This window comes from Ophidiomyces ophidiicola (assembly GCF_022830035.1).
Source record: "Ophidiomyces ophidiicola strain CBS 122913 chromosome Unknown scaffold_1, whole genome shotgun sequence".
In the NCBI taxonomy this organism is placed as follows: Eukaryota; Fungi; Ascomycota; class Eurotiomycetes; order Onygenales; family Onygenaceae; genus Ophidiomyces; species Ophidiomyces ophidiicola.
In genome coordinates, this window is record NW_026054641.1 from 106,807 (window position 1) to 128,002 (window position 21,196).

The 21,196-nt window shown below is 46.0% G+C and overlaps 7 protein-coding genes across 7 annotated transcripts; 4 read left to right on the forward strand and 3 right to left on the reverse strand.

Moving 5' to 3' along the window:
* Positions 1–1,277: 1,277 nt before the first annotated feature.
* On the forward strand, positions 1,278–8,800 carry LOZ57_000049 (uncharacterized protein; the record flags this gene model as incomplete). The annotated part of the gene is made up of 2 exons (XM_049249157.1): positions 1,278–8,648; positions 8,708–8,800. The coding sequence occupies 2 exons, from the start codon at positions 1,278–1,280 to the stop codon at positions 8,798–8,800; spliced, it is 7,464 nt and encodes a 2,487-aa protein (XP_049111351.1).
* Positions 8,801–10,047: 1,247 nt separating this feature from the next.
* On the reverse strand, positions 10,048–11,972 carry LOZ57_000050 (uncharacterized protein; the record flags this gene model as incomplete). Its single annotated transcript, XM_049249158.1, has 5 exons — positions 10,048–10,303; positions 10,361–10,535; positions 10,594–10,927; positions 10,978–11,081; positions 11,141–11,972. 5 exons carry the CDS (start codon positions 11,970–11,972, stop codon positions 10,048–10,050), a joined length of 1,701 nt encoding a protein of 566 aa, XP_049111352.1.
* A 340-nt stretch (positions 11,973–12,312) lies between these two features.
* LOZ57_000051 (uncharacterized protein) lies at positions 12,313–12,822 on the forward strand (the record flags this gene model as incomplete). Its single annotated transcript, XM_049249159.1, has 1 exon — positions 12,313–12,822. The coding sequence occupies one exon, from the start codon at positions 12,313–12,315 to the stop codon at positions 12,820–12,822; it is 510 nt and encodes a 169-aa protein (XP_049111353.1).
* Positions 12,823–13,412: 590 nt separating this feature from the next.
* On the reverse strand, positions 13,413–14,681 carry LOZ57_000052 (uncharacterized protein; the record flags this gene model as incomplete). The annotated part of the gene is made up of 4 exons (XM_049249160.1): positions 13,413–13,977; positions 14,037–14,151; positions 14,214–14,497; positions 14,659–14,681. 4 exons carry the CDS (start codon positions 14,679–14,681, stop codon positions 13,413–13,415), a joined length of 987 nt encoding a protein of 328 aa, XP_049111354.1.
* A 474-nt stretch (positions 14,682–15,155) lies between these two features.
* LOZ57_000053 (uncharacterized protein) lies at positions 15,156–16,699 on the forward strand (the record flags this gene model as incomplete). The annotated part of the gene is made up of 3 exons (XM_049249161.1): positions 15,156–15,334; positions 15,389–15,560; positions 15,626–16,699. The coding sequence occupies 3 exons, from the start codon at positions 15,156–15,158 to the stop codon at positions 16,697–16,699; spliced, it is 1,425 nt and encodes a 474-aa protein (XP_049111355.1).
* Positions 16,700–16,977: 278 nt separating this feature from the next.
* Positions 16,978–17,937, reverse strand: LOZ57_000054 (uncharacterized protein; the record flags this gene model as incomplete). The annotated part of the gene is made up of 1 exon (XM_049249162.1): positions 16,978–17,937. One exon carries the CDS (start codon positions 17,935–17,937, stop codon positions 16,978–16,980), a length of 960 nt encoding a protein of 319 aa, XP_049111356.1.
* An 806-nt stretch (positions 17,938–18,743) lies between these two features.
* Positions 18,744–21,065, forward strand: ERB1 (Ribosome biogenesis protein erb1; the record flags this gene model as incomplete). Its single annotated transcript, XM_049249163.1, has 1 exon — positions 18,744–21,065. One exon carries the CDS (start codon positions 18,744–18,746, stop codon positions 21,063–21,065), a length of 2,322 nt encoding a protein of 773 aa, XP_049111357.1.
* Between the last annotated feature and the right edge of the window lie 131 nt (positions 21,066–21,196).

Consider the following 21,196-nt stretch of genomic DNA (forward strand, 5'->3'; position numbering starts at 1 on the left):
TAAAGGACCAACAGCCAATATGAAATATAGTGCCAGAATCATGCATGCATGCCATGCATCCATGCCACGCATGCATACGTGGGAAGATCTGATTCCAAAGTCGCTTTGTCCCTTGATATTGCACGTGTATCAAGCGAGCAGGAACCAGGCCAATTTCGGATATATTTATGTAGCCAAGAAGATATGCATGGGTTCAGAAGTCGCAATCCCTCGCTCATGTGGCCTCCGAGCAATCGCCAGCCCGTTAGAACCAATTCAGATGCCATAAAAGAGCAATCGTTGTAGAAAAATGGCCCAAACACACTCTCTTTCGTTTCGGCCTCTCGTGTTGGTTTGCCTTGCCATCCGATATTAGGTTACGCTGTTTTCCTTAGTATTTCTCGTATTAGCTCAAGATATGCACTAAGAATTGGAAAACAACTTCATATCCAACGTCACAATCCAGTCCTAAGATACTTCTTTTCAGGTCCACTATCTCCCCTCTAATGAGGTCTCGAATTACGTATTCTGCAGGGTACTCTATAGTTAGTTGAGGCAAGGAAGTGGGAATATCAGACTGCGTGGCAAAAGAAGCAGTATTTTTCTGGGTAATCAATGACTCCCTGTGATCAGGTCAGCCATAGGAAAAGGTCGCGTTTTGACAAAATGGATAGTTAAGTGTGATTTTAGTGGTGTATAGTACAGTGTGTTAGACGAATTTTCTGAGAAACAGCAATGATTTTCACCCTGACGAAACAACTATCTTGCTTCATCAAACAGCATTTATGTGGGGGTGTGGGTTCTTTGCAAAGTATGGTGTGTATCCCTGCAGGTGCTATTTTGGGGAACCTCGTGGTTTTAGGGATTATTGGGTGGAGAGTAAACCTTTAAGGGCGTACGTAGCTCGTAGCGGAACAGGCAAGATTCGCTAAAGGAGGCCTTGTTCCATGGGTTCTGCCGGACTTCATACCGGAGGTAAATTGCAACGTTAATGGGTCTCACGGCACAGCTTCATATCGGAATGGTATTCCCCGTCTTGTAAACCTCTAGCTTGATCGAGTCTCGTTCCACGGCTCGTATACGCTCACAGCGGGGAGTATGGGGTCATGGTGCCTAGCGGCACTGGTCTCCTATCCCGGGAGACTTTGAGCGTTAGACGGGATGTCCGAACGTACCAGACTCGGTACTAGGTAGGATTCAAGCTCTCAAGACCACAAAAGGTATAAATACCGCCACCTAGGCCATGAGTAGAAGTAGAAACAGACATATCCCCATCTAAGTTGAAGAACGTTGAAACAATGTCACCCCAAGCCATTGCGAATAGGATCCCCGCCGGTCCAATTTTCAGTCGGACTCACAAGGAATCGATATCTCAAGATGCAGTGGAGAAAATTATTTTGCGCAAGGAAACCATGTACCCTGCTACACCCTCCCAAGAACGATTTTATTCTTCAGCCCAGCAATTCTTCTTCATGACGATAGCACTTCCCGATTATATCGAATATTCTTATGACCGACTGTCGCTGACATGGCAGGCCGTCGCGGCCCATCATGTTTGTCTGCGAAGCTCCGTCTTCCTATCCCCGGAGACGGGCAGAGCATTACATCGTGTAAGAATGGATATTCCCCGGCCGCTCCCCCTGACAAAACTCGACTTTGAGATATCCTTCTGTGAAAACACGGCATTTTTAGCCTATGTTGAAGGCGAGACGCAAAAAGAAGTTGATGTCCTAGCAATATTGTGTATTCCTCAAGTTCTTGTTGATGCCACTTCCCTAGGCACAATCAAAACCGATTTCATTCTATTTTACAGCGGTTTTCCCTGTGCGGATCATGTGCCATTCGCCAGCTTTGTTCAGCATATCGCTCGGAAAGACCAGGCAGTCAGCAGACAGTTTTGGCAGGAAAAACTTCAACATATTGATGTTTCCCCGATCTTGTTCCTCGACCAGATTAGTTCTGCAGCTTCTCATGCTTATCAGTCCATTACATTAGAGGGTCTTTACCCAGAGAGTGGTCTCCAGATGCCCGATGACACGCCTCGGGAATTATTTGAAGCAGCCTGGGCATCTTTACTTGCACTTCATTCTGGCTCTGAGCAGGTTGTCTTTGCGGGGATTGGGAGAGATAAGAGTTTCTCGAACATTGATGCTTGTGTCGGTCGAGTGGATCATGTTTACCCAATCTCGCTGCGGATATACGAAAATTCTCATTTGTCTTCCATAGTCGACAATCTTCGGGATTATCATACCAACGCATCGCCCCATTCCACGATTGGGCTCGACGAAATTCTGAAAATCAGTAATCTATCAAGCATTCAATCTCTCATACGGTACACGAGCACGTTGGACTTCTCATACTTTGATAAGGAAATGTCGACTTTCCCTTTAGTGATGCTAGTCAGTGGGAGCCACAAAGTCCGCTTCACTTTATTTTTCAATGAAACAGTGGGAAACAAAAATGCACAAATTCTCTTAGATCATTATCTGGCAATTGTGAAAGGAGTTATTCAGAGTCAGTCCGCCGATATCTTGCTTAAGGATTTACGTTTGGAGTCGAATACCGAAACAGCCGGTAGGCTCCAAAAAAGTGATGATACCATCCCAGCCAGATCTGGAACACTCATTGACTTATTTGAGGAACGGGTCCGAGTATTCCCTGACCATGATGCCGTGCAGTTCGAAGGCCAACCGGCTGTCACATTATCGCAACTAAACGAATTGGCAAATAAAATTGTCAACGGGGCAAATTTGCAACAAGGAAGCATAGTGCCAATCTGCATGGTAAAATCGCCGGTTTTGATTGCTTCTATGTGGGCCGTTCTGAAAGCTGGTGCAGCATATGTCATGCTCGACCCAGATGGAGCACCGGAAAGGAATGCCGTCATTGTTGAGGAAACCGAGGCAAAGGTTGTGCTTGCAGACAGGAATACACAATATTTTACTCCAAAGTCACTATGCATCGAAGATATCATTCAGTGCCATGATTCATCCACAACGAGTAAAAAGGCACCGAAAACTCAAATTTCCCCTAGCGATCCTGCATATATTGTTTACACTTCAGGGTCGACAGGAAAGCCCAAGGGGGTAATTCTTACCCACCTCGCAGCATTCAACGGTATATCCAGCTTCTCGTTGCGTGGAAATAAACGAATATTGCTATTTTATAACCCTATCTTCTCCGCGGCACAGCGAGCAATGCTTGCCACCGTGGTTAATGGGGGCTGTGTCTGCATGGCGTCTAAGGACCGACTTTTGACGTCGCTTGGAAGTGTTATTTGTGATATGAAGATAGATAGCGTTGGGTTAACGCCTAGTTCTCTATCCCTTCTTCACCCTTGTGATGTGCCCAATTTAAAGCAAATTACCTTGACAGGCGAAAATCTCCCAGGTGACTTAGCTGAGGACTGGGCAAAGGCAGTTGAGCTTAGAAATTCCTATGGGCTCAGCGAATGCACACAATTGAATTTTGGACGAACAATCCATAGTGCCAGGGATGTTAGTATAGTTGGACGACCCAAGGATACAACAAAGGTATATTTATTGCAGCCTGGATCAACAAACCCAGTAGCTGTTGGTGTCCCGGGAGAAATATGTCTTTCGGGGCCCCAGCTCGGTATTGGGTATCTAAAACAGCCAGAAACTACTGCAAAGGTATTTTTTGACAATCCGCATGGCCCCGGGAAGCTTTACAGAACTGGCGATTTGGGTATGGAACATGCAAATGGGGACATCCAAATTCTGGGTCGCATTGATTCGCAGGTGAAAATAAACGGCCAGAGGGTTGAACCCCATGAAATTTCCTCCATCATTGTTGAGAGTGGGCTAGTCTCCTTTGCGGCGGCTGTTGCTTACTCCATGAAGGGAGTGAAGATGCTTATTGCTGCTGTTGTCCTTCAAAAAGAACAAGATTGGTTTGAAACTCTTGGACACTTAAGGGTTCATGTTCAAAGCTATCTTCCTTCGTATATGCATCCAGCATACTGGCTTCCTTTTGAAAAAGCTCCTCGCAATCAAAACGGAAAAACGGATTATAAAGCGATCAGAGAACGAGCAGATAAACTCGGAACAGAAGGGTTGTTGGCATACAATGCAAGACCATCTTCAGATGGACTGTCCAGCGACTGGAGCATTGCTGAATCCGCAGTCAGAGAGGTGTGGGCAACCATTCTCAACCTTCCACAAGGTATTATTTCAAGACTCAGCTCATTTATCGAGCTTGGCGGTAGCTCACTTCAAGCTATCCACTCTGTTACAGAGCTTCGCAAAAAGGGCTTTGTTGTGGAACTTGAGGTCATGATCCGGGCAACAAGTTTGACAGAGGTTGCAGGGGCGCTGTCAGAAACCTTGGAAGCCGAATTTGAGAACCCAGTACCTTTTTCGCTTGTTGACAAAAGACTGAGAATTATGCTTCAAAATGAAGTAGGAATAGAAGATGCCTATCCTGCAACCGAACTCCAGAAAAATCTCATTGCTTCGACATTTTCAGGAAACAGTGGTTATCTGTCACAGAGAGTGTATGACGCCCAAAAACTAGAACTCAGTCGCCTAAAATCAGCATTCAACTCGGTCTTTGAGGCAACTCCAATATTAAGAACGGTTTTTTTGGAGGAGAAGTGCGACCTAATGCAAGTCGTTCGGCACGATATCTCACTGCCATGGAATGAAATAGATCACAGTGTTGAGATATACCTGAAGAATGATCTCGACAGAGGCATCACTTTGGGCGAAGTTCTTTTCCGAGTGGCCATAGTACAACGACGCTTTCTTGTTGTTTCTATGCATCACGCACTGTTTGACTTTTGGTCACATCGGTTCCTGTATGATGACGTTGCCAGTGTATATCTCAGGGGAACATTATCCGAAAGGCCACCATTTACACATTTTATCAGAGCGTTGCAAAAAACAGAGCCTGAGCAGCACCACGAATTCTGGAAAAAATATCTTTCCGGGGCCACCGTAACCTTGCTGGGCCACGATAACAAGCACCCTAGAGCAACAATCAAAAAAGAGGTTAATATGACGTTGAGAGACAAATGCAAGAGCCTGGGTATCACTACGGGTGCCGTGATATATTCAGCTTGGGCTCTAGTACTGGCGCATCAGACTCGTAATGAGGACGTGTCTTTTGCCACACCGTTGTCAGGCAGAGAGCTACCTGTTCCTGGCATCGATGAAATGGCGGGCCCCACTCTCACCACGGTCCCACAACGAATCCGCGTTGACTTTGAGAAGTCCTTTGTGGAGATTGTTAAGGAGACCCATAGGAATCTCTGGAGTGTGGCAAAGCATTCCCAGTATGGGATGCGACAAGCAATGTCTGCTGCAGCGCAGAATGCCGATGCATTTGATTCCTTGGTCAATATCATCGTGAATGGGAATATGAAACCAGAAGCAAGAAGTATTTTCCAACATGTGGGAGACAGGAAGCCTTGGGAGGTCGAATACGCGTCACTTGATATCGAAGAACATGATGGCGGCTTGAGCTGTCAATTTTCCGCCGGAATGGAAACGAAAAGAGCACAATTCATTATAGATGAATTCATTCGGGTTATCGAGGTGTTTATCCGGAGTACGCCAGGTCTGAAATGTGGAGAAATCGATATCATAGGAGTGGAAGAGCGAAGCCATCTTCAAAGTCTTGCGAAGCACGTCGAACCAGAACCAATGTTACTGCACCAGCGATTTGAGGATCTTGCGTGTGCAAGCCCACATTTAGCAGCCGTGCAGTGGAAAAACGAAATGTTGCTGACATATAGAATGCTGAATCACCGCGCAAACTCTTTCGCTCACCACTTGATAGAACAGGGAGTGAAAAGGGGGGATATTGTGCCTCTGTACCTGGAAAAAACCGCGGACGTGTTGATTGCGTTACTGGGTGTGATGAAGAGTGGGGCAGCATATCTGCCTTTGAGCCCAAGTAACCCTTTCGAGCGTAACTCATACATAATTGAGCAAACCCGGGCGCGTTTGATTGTTTCCCATTCTGCCAATGCCTCGTTCGTGGAATCCGTCGGTCAACAAGCAGTGTATATCGACAGCTTAAGCTTCGAAAAATTCCCCACACAACCACCAGCGTGCCTTGTGTCTCCTGATGATTTAGCATATGTTATTTATACATCTGGCAGCACGGGAAAACCAAAAGGCGTAATGGTCTCACACCGGGCAAGTGCAGCCGCTGTGGGGAGTATGCTTGATGCCGAAAGTCGATTCGAATCAGAATGGAGATGTCTTCAATTCGCCAATTACGTGTTTGATGCCTCAGTTCAAGATTTCTTTAACACTCTAAGTTCTGGTGGAGTCCTGTGCTTGGCACCACAGGATCAGTTGCTTTCAGACCTTGAAGGGTCAATGAAAAGTATGGATATTAGGCAGGCAATCCTCACGCCAACAGTTGCACGAACGTTCACTCCTGATATGGTACCTTCCCTTGAAACGTTGATACTTGGTGGAGAGCCGATGACACCAGACATCATTCAAACTTGGGCTTCCCATCGTCGACTTCTCAACGTATATGGTCCAACGGAGACATCAATGGTGGTGACAACAAAGCATGTGCGGCAGGACACGAATCCACGTAATATTGGAAAGCCATTTGCGACGGTTTCGGCAAGGATATGTCATCCCAACAATATAACCTATGTTCCATATGGCGCGATTGGTGAACTTTGTATTGCTGGGCCACAAGTGACGAGTGGCTATCTGAATAGAGATGACTTGACCCAAGAGGCATACACTCGTATGGAGGATGGAGTTATAATATATCGTACCGGAGACCTTGCTAGATGGCTTCCAGGAGCCGAGATTGAGTGTTTGGGTCGGAAAGACAACCAAGTGAAGATATCCGGTCATCGCATTGAGCTTGGCGAGATTGAGGCCGTAATTCTTCGATGCAGCATGGTCCAAGATTGCGCCACAGTAGTTGCCAACTGCAACGGTAAACCTGTTCTTGCTGCTTTTGTGATTTTTGAGAAGTCCACAGAAAATGTCGTAAAGAATATCGAGGGCGTTCGGCAGGAACTTATCAATCTGAAAAGCTGTTTCTCAGAGTTGGCTCATTATATGGTCCCGAAATACGTTATCCCAATGGGCCGGTTCCCAGCACTACCATCCCGGAAGACTGACAGGAAACAGCTGGGAAATATTTTTCAAAGCATCGACTTGGATACGCTGCAAAAATACTCAATAGATGCTTTTGAAACAAAGGCCACTTCTCTGGAGCCTGTGACAACAAAGAAACAAAGGATACTACAAGAGATATGGGCAAATATTTTCACCATTAGCACTTCAGCAATCGGAGCAAACACAAGTTTCATCAGAATGGGCGGCGACTCCATCTCAGCAATCAGCATGACTAGCATATGCAGAAAGGCAGGATATAAGTTGTCTGTCAGTGATGTTCTGCAGTTACAAACTCTTGACAAGATTTCCAGTCGTATGACCGCCAATCAGGAGATGGCAAGCGCGAAGGTGACAAAATATAACCCGCCGGAATCGCTAGAAATGAAGCTGTTAGAGAGAGGACTTACATCACAGAAAATCGAGGACGTGTTTCCCTGCCCTCCAGGACAAGTGGAGTTCCTTAGCCAGGGCCAACGAAAAGAGCAATTTTGGGTGCTCATGACGGTTCGAGCGATACCATCTTCAGTCGATATCGATGAATGGCTGTCATATGTGTCAAGGCTCACTCGTATTAATGGGATCCTCCGGTCAACGTACTTGCAAACTGAAAGTCATGATTGGGTTGCAGTTGTCTTAAACTCGGCAGAGCTATTAGTTGACAGAGTATCATGTTCTCGGGGAGAGAGCGAAGCAATAGTGGAAGAGAAACTGTGGAACAAACGATTCGAATTTGGAGAACCTTTCATCCGCTATCTTATTCTCAATTATGAAGATGGAACTCGAGAAATCGCCATTAAAATGGACCATGCTTTATATGACGGCACTTTGCTTCGCATTTTTGATGAACAATTTCAAGCAATCCAGGGTGGATTTTCAATGCCCGAGTATGTTCCCTTCGTCCACTTTGCGTTACACCACTGGGGGAGACCAAAAAAAGAAAGTATGGAGTTTTGGACAGAGTATCTTCGGGGTTACTCATTCCAATTCCCGGCCAGTCAGGTGCCACGCATCGTTGCATTCCAGGTTACAAAGGTGGACATTGACCTCGAGAACTGCGCAGCCCAGTATGGGGTGACCGTACCAATAATTTTTCAGTCGGCGTTTCAGCTGTGGTTGGCGCAGTACACCAAAATGGAAGACATCGGCTACGATTATCTTTTGACAGGGCGCAACGTGGAAATTGAAGGTGATCCACAGCTAATCAACGGCAATTGCGCACAGTTTCTACCTGTTAGAAGTAAGATACGCCAAGCAGATAGGCTGCAGGAGTACCTTGCCACAACACAGGCAGATTTCTGGGGGCTGACAGAGCATAGTAGCCTCAGCTTGGATGAAATATTTGCAGTAGCTGGCCTGTCACGGTCAGAAATAACCAATAAAGTACTCTTCCTCTTCCAACCCTTCGAGCCCGCACCAAGCAAACCGGAAAATGTGAAGTGGGTTCAGATGAAGGGTTCCCAGATAACAATGTACCAGCCATACTCGTTGGTGATCGAAATAAGCAAATCCATTGACTCTCATAACATTAGAGTAATGTACGACGAACAGGTGTTTTCTTCGGAGGCGGCCAGGATGATTGGGAAGGAAATAAATGACATTTTGCACAGGATGTGCCAATTGGACGTGGACTCAGCACACGTGGATATGCTCTTAAGCAACTTCGATGTAGCGGGCAGTTGAGACCCCGCATCTTTGACTGATTGTTTTAGTTATCCACCTCGCTGATATATGGAAAATCGCGTGTTAGAATAAAGTGGCGCTCTCTTGAGAGAATTTTTAAGGTCGGTCTGGTCGGAAGGGGCGGATGTCTCTCATAAGCTCAAGAAAGAGACAAGTATTGGGACCGATGTTCAAGATCAAATGGCTTTCATCTCTGGGTTTCTTCCCACTTCACGCCATCTCCCCGGCAAAGCCGTACAAAGTATGTAGATAGAGGTTCATGTGGAAATTGCATCATCTTAAGATACTCCCAGTATTCCAGGTAGCATCGAGCACTCAAAATCAATAATCACTGTAATCCAACCATTTTCCACTAGAATATTATGAAGTCTGAGGTCATGATGATTGTAGCTGGTGGTTACATTTCAGGAAACTTTGAATCATCTCCAAGTAGAATGAATGAAGAATCAAACTGTGGAGACTTGAGGAGTATCAAGGATACCAGCCATTTGTTGAATTCTTCATAATTCAGTCCTGAATGGCCCACCAAATTTAGTATCGCATACCCTGCAATTAGCAACACCCCTCCCCACCTCAATGGGCCTGATCAAAGCACCGGCTGGGGCATATAGCTCCCGGAATTGATACAAGATAGTTTGAAGGTCCCGCAGAGTGGATTCCTTTTCACCTTTCTCCATGACCATCCATGTCTTGTTCAGCATCATTCCCAGCATCTTCGACATTGTCAAGTACTCGACGCCATCTTCTGTTCTCCAAGCACCAAGCACCTTGGACAAGGTACAGGAAAATTTTCGTGAACAAAATCCAAGGTTTGTCGTTCTTGTCAGTCCCGTGGGGTCCGACGCTAGTTACGTAAGCATATAGTTAACTTTTGGTACGAAATCTTATTTGTATGTGTCGACAATTTTGGACTACCTACACTTCACAAAATCCATGATAAAATGTCTCCCAGAACTTCTCTTAAGACCTATCTCTGAAAATAGATAGCCTGAATATGTAATCACTCTATATTTGCGTGCATAGGCTGTGAAAGCGTTGTGATAAGGAATTCTCTGTATTTACTGATGTATAGCAGCGCTAAAATTATCTGAATTCATGATTTCAAGAATCATTCTTCTAGATATCTTTTGTAGTCAGCAAAAAGGTCGCTCGAAATCAGAAAGATTCAATGCAAACCCCAAGGAAGTTTTGATATAATACAGTTTATATATTCTAGTTTTATACGGGGGAGGGGTGCATATAACTACATCTGTGCTGGCGCAAGCAATCAGTGGTATCCGTCTAGGAACTTTTGCCAGACGCTCTTCTTCCGGTCCCTTTCCCTCTTCTCTTTCCACAGCCACCCAACAACGGCACCCGTAGCATACCCGCCTAAATGTGCCCAATGATCCATGGAAGCTATTCTGAATGGCGATACAAGGGTGATGATTTCCACAAGTACGATTACTGCAAGAAAAGTACTCCCATTGGCGGAGAACATCTCTTGCCAGTTTCGCGGGAGAAACGCAATTGTAAGTTTGTCACTAGACATTATATTAGATCAAATATTACATTTTCTTATAAAAGGAAAGAAGACAAACTTAGAATGAAGTAAGCACCAGGCGGCAACTAAGCCCGAAATCGCACCGCTAGCTCCAAGGGACGTCACTGTTAATTTGTTACCGAGAACATGAGCCATGAGTGATGTTATGGAAGAAAAGACACCGGCGGAAAGGTACAGCGCTAAGAAATTTCCCCGGCCAACTTCATCATGTACTAGATTGCATGAAAGTAAGTCATCAACCAGCAAGAGAATAAGGCCCACGGGGCTTACATTTGGTTCCAACAAACCAAAGAATGCACATATTGGCGCCTAAGTGCCGTAGCTGCTGGTGACTAAAGACGCACCCTATGCTGCTTAAAGAGTAAGGATATAACGGCACACTGATGAAGAATTTATTAAGAAACCTCCATGCAGGGGGAAATGCTCTCCATAGAAGAAATACTGCTACATTGGCCCCAATAAGGCCTATCACAGTCGCTGCCGCGGGGGGAAATGATGGGAGTATACGGTTTTCCCGAGCTGGTGGCTGGTATGTTTCTGAGTAGAAATAGCAAAGACTGGCAGTTAAAATCGCGACGCCGAGTGAGGGTAATATACGGCGCGACTGCGGGCTACGTCAGCGCTCTGCCAGGTATAGGGTAGGGCAAGACTGACTGTAGTCATTTTCGACGTATCTATGTTTGTTGCTGTAGCACGTAAATGGTGCTTTTGAATCCATGCCAAAGCAGGACGTTGCTCTGGATCGGCACGTGGACGGGCTACAATACATATGTATATGACTTAGCCTTTGTCTTTGACAAAAACTTAGACATCCTACCTTCTTCCAAAGCCGACGCTTCAAACTTCGCAAGCTCAGTGCTCCTCTGTATCGAGGTCCTGAGGTTTTCCTTCTCCTTTGCCTCTGATTCCAGCCACTCCCGTCTCTCATCTTCATCTTTTCGCTTGTTAACCTTTTCGTTTTCTCTTCTTATTTCTTGAAGAATGCTACGGCCATATACATCCCCTTCTTTCTCAATTTCCGCACCGAATCTCCCGCTCTGAGGTTTATATATACCTAAGTCTTCCGCGCGTTTGATTAGCTTTTCTTCTTCCTCTTGTTCTTCCCTCTCAATTCTTTTGATAATAGCCGCATCCTCATCAAGAGGGAAGTTGACACGCAGCCATTTCAGACCGTCATCAAGAACATGTTGCGGCAGTGCCTTCACTATATCTGGTGGTAAGTCCAAGTCAAGGGTACCCGCTACACGTCGCCCATGAAGAACACGAAGAATTCGATTGCCGAAAGCAGGCGGAATCCTTGGCGTTCCAAATATCCGCGACAGTTCAGAGTGCGAAAGTTCACGAGATTGGAATGGAGTTCCTTCTTCCTGCTTCTGTTGGCCTTTGGAGAACGAGCCTGAAAGGAGTAGAGAGGATTTATTAAAAGGGCGCTTGGGGGGGTGTAATGGGAACTTGCGCGTAGCGGGAGACCAGTGTCTCTGGGCGGTATCATTCACATTAGGTGCTGCTGCGATTTGCCAGCTCTGAGGAGGAGGCCAATGGCGACAAAAGAAACGAGAGCGATTTAAAGAGTCGGGGGGGGTCTTTGATCGAAAAGAAGGCCGAATCGCTGTCCAAGGCACCCTCCACGTTAACAACCCATTGTTCATTTTTCCTGGTCTCGCGACTTCTCAAGCTTCAATAGCTTGCAAGGGTTGTATTACGGAATATTTCAAAACGCAACACTTAGTCCCTTCTAGCGAAAGCATTCAGCACAATTAGCAAAAGCCCGCTCCCAAAAGCCGAATCGCTATTCAATCTTTAGTTCAAAATGGACGCTAAGTCGAGGTAAGGGGGATAAATATATATTCCGAATGCCGAACTTTGGACCTGTTGCCGAAGCTGGTAGGCAACTTAACCTCTTTGATGAATGCAACAATCAACAATAACAAGCCTTCCTACGGAGTATACTTACAGATTTAGAAGGGAAATTAGGAACAGCTAAATACAATGTCTGCAGAGTCTCTTCCTATTTCTCCTGTTGCGTTTGCAGCCGCAATAAAAGACCTTACTATACCTTCACTCTATGCGAAAGTATCAGAGCTCCGCAATTCGATCACGCATCTCGAGCGGTCCATTGTCGCGCTTAAAGAATATGTCGAATCGCTTTCTGATGGTGATGAAGTTTGTGAAAATGCTATAACTGAGAACGAGACTGTCATCCAACGAATGCTTGAGCGCATAGACTTGGTCAAAGCCGAGGTAGAAACCCGAGGGCAGCAGTGGATCGAGCTAGATGGAACAAGGTCGCCTAAACCAAATGGAGCCGAGGCTAACGTTGAAGAAGATGATGTTGGGTTTATCATTACAGATGCTACCCCGCAGCCAGGACAGCCTGCGAATGCGTCGGCTAGCCCAGCTCGAATGAATGAAGTATCTCAACAAAGCCCTGAAGGCTCTCGCACAGAGGGAAACTGCGGTGAAGCAAGCATGGATCCCGAGGAGGGGATTTATCTTTAAGACGTATCTTTACCAAAAACATGGAGAAACGCTCAAAAACTCTGTTCCTATTAGAACACGAGATCATACCTTGCTGAATCGCGAGACTCTTTGCTCTGAATTGTGATATCTATGGTCATTTGACCCTAGGGGTGCGGAAGACCCCCCAACAAGAAAACAGTATCTTACTTCTACATGGCAAAGGATAGCTTGAGAATATCCTGGAAATGAATTCTGAACAAGTCAGCTGGGCATCAGAATAATTCAAGACAGCAGTGGAAAAAAAGCCCGCGTTTTTGTATTTGGACCTATCGACAGAGGAATCCTTTTTGTGTAGTTTTGACTGATATGAGCCTCGAAACAACAACAGAGATGTCATACAAAACAGCATGAGATGTGGCCCATTTCCCCACAGCGACAGACTAACACCGTAATTAAATGCATGGTTCATCCGGCTGAGTCTTTATTCTTCGGACCCAAATCAGCGCTCTAACGCCCAAGAAAAAAAAAAAGTATAGAAAGACAAATCGTTTCCTTTATCGGCATTATGAAGAAAGCTTGAAAGATGAAAACGCCCAGTTGGTATCATCAGAGATAATTTGGTGGAATGGTTATGCTTGGGGGGCCATAGCAGAAGCAGCAGCAGGTAATTGTGCCCAGTGGCCAGCAAGTGCTTCAGGAGGAATTTTCTCCTGCTTAATGTAAATATCAATCAATGGCTGCATAGGCTCCATCTCTTTATCTGCAACAAGTTTATAATATTTGGCCACTGTGACAAAGTGAACAAAACACATGTTTAGCACTTCATGTTTGTTGATATGCCAAAATGGGGTTTCCCAGTGGGCATGATAAAGATGCGCATAGCAGCGAAACATCTGTTTCATAATTCCTTGGCAATCCTTATAAAATGTTTGCGGGAAGCCACTAGACTTGCCGATCCAGTCCTGAGTTGTTGCGCTGTTTGAAGTAGGGTTCGCAAGATTTAGTGATGCCGCTCCACCAGGTGTATTGTTAAGCTCAGCAATAGCGAAATTTGTTGGAGCAGATGTCACTTGTTCAGTTGGGAACATGACAGGATCATGGATTTTGCTCACAATCCACTTCTCGACTCGATTGATAAACTTCGGGGCGGATATCTTTGCTGCTTTGCCGTCAACAAGCCACGTATATGTAAGGCTGTCATAGGCAATGTCAGTACAGAATTAGTAGAGGCTGCCCTAGTGGAAAACACGCACTTTCCAGCAGACATGGTAGGACATGTAAGTTCGTTGCAAATTGGAAGTCCAGTGTTAATATTGACTTCCTGAACAACCTGAAGCATGCCATGAAGAAGGCGGTTTTGCTCCACAACTACGCAGAAGTCAGGTCCTTAATATACCTATTCTAAAACACAGATAGAACAGGTGACGTACTTTGATGGGCCAGCCATTCTCCAAGTTCCACATTCTTCGGACATGCACATAGTGTTAAAAAATTCCCCTTGACATTAAGAGGAGCATATTTCTCTTGGAAGAAGTATTTAATGGATTCCCGCTCCGGATTCTCCATCCCAACATTTGAAGCAGCTGGCTGGTTCCCGCCTGGAGGTTGGTTCGGAGGGTTCGGAGGGTTCGGTGGTGGTTGGGAGCTTGTCTGGCCATTTCCTGTTTTTGAAGAATTATTGTTCTTGTTTCCACCGCGACCGAATCCCTGACGGCTGATACAAAGGAGTCAGTAGAGCATTCCCAAACTCGGATGAGCAGTGATTTCAAATGGACAAAATCATGAAGCAAAAACAAGCGGAATTCCATAAAATTTCAATAAAAATTACCAAGAAAAAAGGTAAGACTGAGCTAGGACGCAGGAGGTACCACATACACGCTCTGAAAGAATGTCGCCATAATTCAAGGTCAGTTGTCGCTCAGCGTTAACAAGAACTACCAGTGCTTCAGCCCTAAAAAATCAAGTACTGTGACTAGATACACCCCTGCTTTTGAAAGAAAGAATGTGAATGCTCACCAAGCATTCCATGACAGGAGAACAGGAGAAGATCAGGGGAGAATTGGGGTAGCAGTAAATGCCGGCACGGAATATCACAAACCTCCGTTGATTGATGGTGGGGAGCACTAGGGCAGTTCAGGTTTAGCGTATTTATTGTGAACGGCTGCGACTGAGAAGTTGTTGCGAGAGCTTCATCAAGCTGCAGAGCGTCAAGAAAAGGATGGGTGTACAGAATACAGGCCCACTGTGTTACAGATATCAATGCAGTGTTGACCAATGGTAACTCCCTACATAAATTGAATAATTGGCACCCCTTATATTAACACTCCTCTCTCCACTGCTACCATAACTTCTCACAACGCGCCTCAATCAAAATGTCATCGGCTGCGGCAAGTCCTCAGCTCCTTTCCAAAGGCGATGGCGACGATATTATAGATACAATTGAAAATGAGTCCCCTGCAAGTCAAAAATCGTTAGTATTGGATGAGGGCACACCAGACCTAGACAATGACGATGATCTCTTTGGGTCTGATGCTGGAGAAGATGCCCATGAGTACGTTCTCAAGACCCCTCTACATAGAATGAAAATCGCATTGACGAATCACAGGCATCCGCGAAGAAAAATCGACGATGAAGAGGTCGATTCGGGGGATGACGAAGGCCGCTGGGACAGGCGTGCTTCGCCCATGGACGATAATGGTGGCGATTACAGCGAAACAGTTAATATCATGGATCTTAGTCTCGGTAGAACGGCAGAACCAGAATCTACGGATGGACAGGTTTGTTCAGACTGTCTCTTCATCTATACTTTTCCCATTGCTCCCACTGACTTATTTCTCACCAGTATTATACTCTAAGCATGCCTAATTTCCTGTCGATTGAATCCGAAGATTTCAATCCTGAAACATACGTTGCACCGCCTTTTTCTTCTGCTTCAACCTCCCTCTGTTGGCGTTATGACCCAAATGATGGGCATACCCTTCAATCAAACGCCCGCATAATTCAATGGTCCGATGGCTCCTTGACGCTCCAGCTTGCTTCAAACCCAACAGAACAATATAGAATGCCTCTAAAACCTCTTGCAAGATCAAACAACTCAACTAAAACTGGCGATTATGACTCCGAGATGGACTCACATGTGTACCTGGCAGCAGCAGCAGAAACCTCTTCCATCATTCGAATAACCACACACCTTACCGGCCAAATCTCGGTTCTTCCCACAACAATGGAAACGGACGATGCCGTTCAGAGGCTACAGGCATCCCTTGCTGCTGCAACCAGAACAAGCAGAAAGAATCCTGATGGCTCCGTCGCCATGTTTGATATTAAAGAGGATCCCGAACTAGCTAAGAAGCAAGCAGAACAGGCAGAGCGAGAAAAGATCCGCGAAGCTCGCAGGCGACAGCTCGCTGCGGATAGAGACCTTGATCGCGGAAAACGGGTGGGCCTACCGTCCAGAACAGGAGGGGCGGGGCTGACGATTGCTGGTTTGGAGGGCGATGATATGCCTGCCACTAGGGGACGTGGTGCCGGCAAGAAGCCCAAACGGAAACCCAATCGTCGAGGAGAAATATATACCGACGATGAAGAAGAATATGGGCGCAGGGGCCGGACTCGTGAAGATGAGTACGATGAGGATGACGGTTTTCTAGTTCGCAGTGACGAGGAGCTTGAGATTGAAGGGAATGATGAAGATGAGGAAGAAATACTCGAAGATGATAACCTTGAAGCTGAAGGAGAAACAGACAACGAGGTTTCTACATCACATAAAATGGCTACTCGGGAGAAGGACAGGTCGCCGAAACGGCCATTAGAAGAAGACGAGGACAGAACCCGTTCAGACTCGGGGATGGGTAAGGCTGGCACACCCCCTGCTAGAAAAAAGAATAGATATGTGGTGGAATCTGACGAGGAATAATAAATAAACATATCATATCGAGATTCCGCATAATGCCACGATTTTCAATTTGGAACCCTTTGTGCAATATTTGATCCGCGGAGTTAAAGACGGATGCTTTTCCTCATGGGTATTATGCCTTTTACGAGTAACGCAGCTTCAGTGCCTTTTTCGCACAATGGGTATCGCAGGTTGAATTTTTAGGATGGACAATCTAACTAAACAGATACATGCAATTGTAACAAACGTCACGGTTATGACCGTTTCGTCAAGAATGACTCAATGAATAATGGCTTCTACTATATAACCGTCGTCGGTTGACATTCATCACCGAAATTAAACCTCGCGATCACCTTCCTCACACTACCAATTACCCTCAAGCAGAAATAATCATGCTCATCATCTTCTTTATAGTAAGACTTTGATAATATTGATGATTTTACTAGCGCATCCATTGGTTCCCTCCCAGCCTTGAGGTCTTCATGGCGCCTTCGTTGTCTCTCTTCAAGATCCTCGACCAAAGAGAGTAGGCTTGGCGTACTCATGCACTGGGACTGCACTGCCTGAACAATCGGCGGCACACTGCTTCCAACCACGGCATGTTTTATGACGTTACGTAACCATTTGTCCCAGTGCTCCCGGCGAAGCTCCGAATCGTTGGGCAACAAAGAGAGGTGCGATGGATCGACGCTGACGGTACCCAAAGCCTCAGGATCTTTTCCAGATACAACAAGCCATGCATCTGCAACCACATTTAAAAGTGTCCCAAGGAGCATGAGATTTTGCATTGAGGTGTTAAATGCCCGTGGGCATACCTCACAAAATATCACGGCTTTTGCAGTGCGAGCTGCATTGTATAATGTTGTTAAGGTGTGGACTGAGAGAGGAAATGAGGATAGTGTTGATATAGAGCTGAGGCATAAGTAGAGATAAGATAGGCAAGAACAAGATGCCATTGTGGGGGGAGTTACTTGAGGGAAAGTCGAATCAAGAGAAGACTGGAACAACATAGAAGTATTGATCTGTGAATAGTCTGGATTTTCTGGTATCCACTCAGCGATTGGCTCCTGTAGGGAAGTTTCGGGCTCAAATATCGGCCCATTTGTAACAAAAGGTCCAGCCTTCAGGTTGTATTGGTTTTTCATGAATGACTTGTAAATCGACGGGCACATGTTGGAAGCTTCCAAAGCTCCCACAGGGTCAGGAATAGAGTCAAGAACTGGAAGCAAATCCGCAACTGCGCTGTCGTCCTGCGTCATGGTTGACGAACCGTCCTGAGCACCATCAGCTCGCTTTCGCTTCGGTGGACGACCCATTTGTTTTTGGAGGGAGTAGTGACAGTGTAGTGACTGCTTTAAGCAGCGACTGCAGCCAATCGCCTCTCCGGAACATTTCAGTTTGCGATGTCCTAGAGCCCAGATGTTGGCATATGGGTAGAAAATGTATCGCGGTACGATCATGGCAACAACGTATCAACTTACGACATTCGTCACAGGCGGTATGACGCTTAGGTAGATCTCCTACATCATATGCATTTGAATTCGGAAAGGATAAAGATATGATCTGGTCAAACCAAGCGGCGGGGTGATCTAAGTTAGTAGCCATAGTATTAAGCCTAAACCACCAATATTGCAGTCACCCCTTCGCTATCAAAAGTCCATGCAATTACAGGCGTTTCGCTGGAGAGAATGGATGGAAACCAGTGGCTAGCTTGTAAGAACGCCGGTCTCGTTGGTATTGTGTATAGAGAGGCGAACTTTTGTTTCAAAACTAGTGTTCTTTCGATGCTGCGGGCGTCCGATTCCACTAAAGGTATTCAAGATATTTCGCAGAATAGTATTGCCCATGAGCTGCCGTCGATATCCTAAATTAGGAAACCTTGGAAGTAGATTAACAAGGTAACTACCTAGTCATATTACTAAGCACGGAATCTCTTCGCATGAATGATAAACCGCAATTAACACCATAAAAAAAACGGCATTTTATTTATCCGATCTCATAAATTTTTAGAAAAATCACAGCATTGCGAAGGGCGTGAGCACTGGCTTCGGCACAGCAGACTACAATGGAGTCATCAAAGGGCTCAAAAAAGCGAAAGGCAATAACGAAAGATGTGGACGAGGATATTGGCATTACGTCCGGGGACGAGCATACCTTTGAGGGTCTGGATGGCTCCGATAGCTCCGACGATGTGACCGACTCTGAAATCGAATTGATCGGAGACTTCAGCAGTGATGAGGAGGACGAGGACGAACTCGATAGTGACGAGGTGCCTTCCGATACAGAATTTTCACTCCTTTCAAAAAATGGGGGAACTTTCACTACACCTTCTAAGGATGACGCTGGGGGTTTTACTGATGCCAGCGAAGAGCCGAACTATAAGATAGAAACGGACGCTAATGGCAATGTTCGCTATATATACCCTGAGATCAATCCTGACGATAATTCCGAATATTCAGAAATCGATGAAGATGCAAATACAATTGGAGATATACCATTGACATTTTACGACCAATACCCTCATATAGGTTACAACATCAATGGAAAGAAGATTCTGCGGCCTGCCAAAGGGAAAGCCCTAGATACATTGCTCGATAGCATTGATATTCCCAAGGGTTGGACCGGTTTAACTGATCCTTCAACAGGGAAGCCATTGGAACTAAGTCGGGAAGAGTTAGAACTTTTGCGTAAAGTCCAGATGAATGAGATCCCACAAGATGGATACGACCAATACCAACCAACTATCGAGTACTTTACTAGCAAGCTAGAAGTAATGCCCCTAAGTGCTGCCCCGGAACCGAAGCGAAGATTTGTACCGTCGAAACACGAGGCCAAACGCGTCATGAAACTCGTCAAGGCAATCCGCGAAGGTAGAATTTTGCCGTACAAGCCACCAGAAGACGAAGATGAAAAACCTGAAGGTATCCAGACCTATGATCTATGGGCGGACGAGACTCCTCGACCCGATCACCCCATGAATATACCGGCTCCAAAACTGCCTCCACCCGGCTACGAGGAGAGTTATCACCCACCGCCAGAATATCTACCGGATAAAAAAGAGCGGGAAGAGTGGGAAAACCAAGATGAGGAAGATCGTGAAAAAGAATATCTAGCATCAGATTACTCTTCATTAAGAAAAGTTCCAGGATACGAGAGATTCGTGAAGGAGAAATTTGAACGCTGCCTTGATCTCTATTTAGCGCCAAGAGTACGAAGAAGCAAATTGAATATCGACCCAGAATCCCTTTTGCCCAAATTACCCAACCCGGAAGAACTTAAGCCATTCCCAACAACTTGTGCAACGTTGTTTCGGGGTCATCATGGACGTGTTCGCAGTTTAGCAATTGACCCAAGCGGAGTCTGGCTAGCAAGTGGCGGCGATGACGGCACCGTTCGTGTCTGGGAGCTTCTCACTGGTCGCCAGTTATGGAGCGTGAAGTTCAGCGACGAGGAAGCCGTTAATATCGTGCGCTGGAGACCGGGAAAAGATGCTGTCATGTTAGCTGTCTCTGTTGGCAATTTTATATACCTCGCCATTCCAGATATTCTAAATCCAGAGCTTGAATCTTCAAGCAATGAGCTTTTAGATGCTGGCTGGGGCTACGCCGCATCATCATCCACCAGCCCCGCAAAGAAGACCACCTCTCTCCAATGGACTCGCGCCCCATCATCCCTTGCCGACTCTGGAGTCTTTGCCGTGATTCCGTTGGGCTACGCTGCCAAGTCTTTATCCTGGCACAGGCGCGGGGATTACTTTGTATCCGTTTGCCCCAATACATCCACGCCTGCCTCGGTAGCTATAGCTATTCACACTCTCTCCAAACATCTTACACAATATCCCTTCCGTCGGCGCTTGAAAGGCGGTGGCCCACCTCAAGTCGCACACTTTCACCCATCGAAACCTATTCTCTTCGCTGCCAATCAACGGTCGATACGAGCATACGACCTCTCTCGCCAGACACTTGTAAAGATCCTTCGTCCTGGTGCGCGATGGATCTCCTGCTTCGATATTCATCCGACATCTTCATCTACTTCTGGTGGGGATAATCTTATCGTCGGTTCTTATGACAGGCGCCTTCTTTGGCATGATGTGGATCTTTCTGACCGCCCCTATAAAACTCTTCGATATCATCAAAAGGCTATTCGAGCTGTTAAATACCATCCTCGTTATCCTCTCTTTGCCGATTCGAGTGACGATGGCTCCTTACAGATATTTCATGGCAGTGTTACAGGCGACTTATTGAGCAATGCGAGCATCGTTCCACTAAAGGTACTCAAAGGCCATAAAGTTACAGGGGATCTGGGTGTGCTGGATTTAGACTGGCATCCAAGGGAAGCGTGGTGTGTTAGTGCTGGAGCTGATGGGACGTGTCGATTATGGATGTAACAACCCAAGTGATTTGCCGTAACTATCCTTCTGGAGATTAGCCCAGGCCTTCCGTAGCGTCTAGACCCCATATATCTCCTAGCCCAAGTCTAAAATGGTATAGAGTAGCCAGTGTTCTGTATGCATGCTTA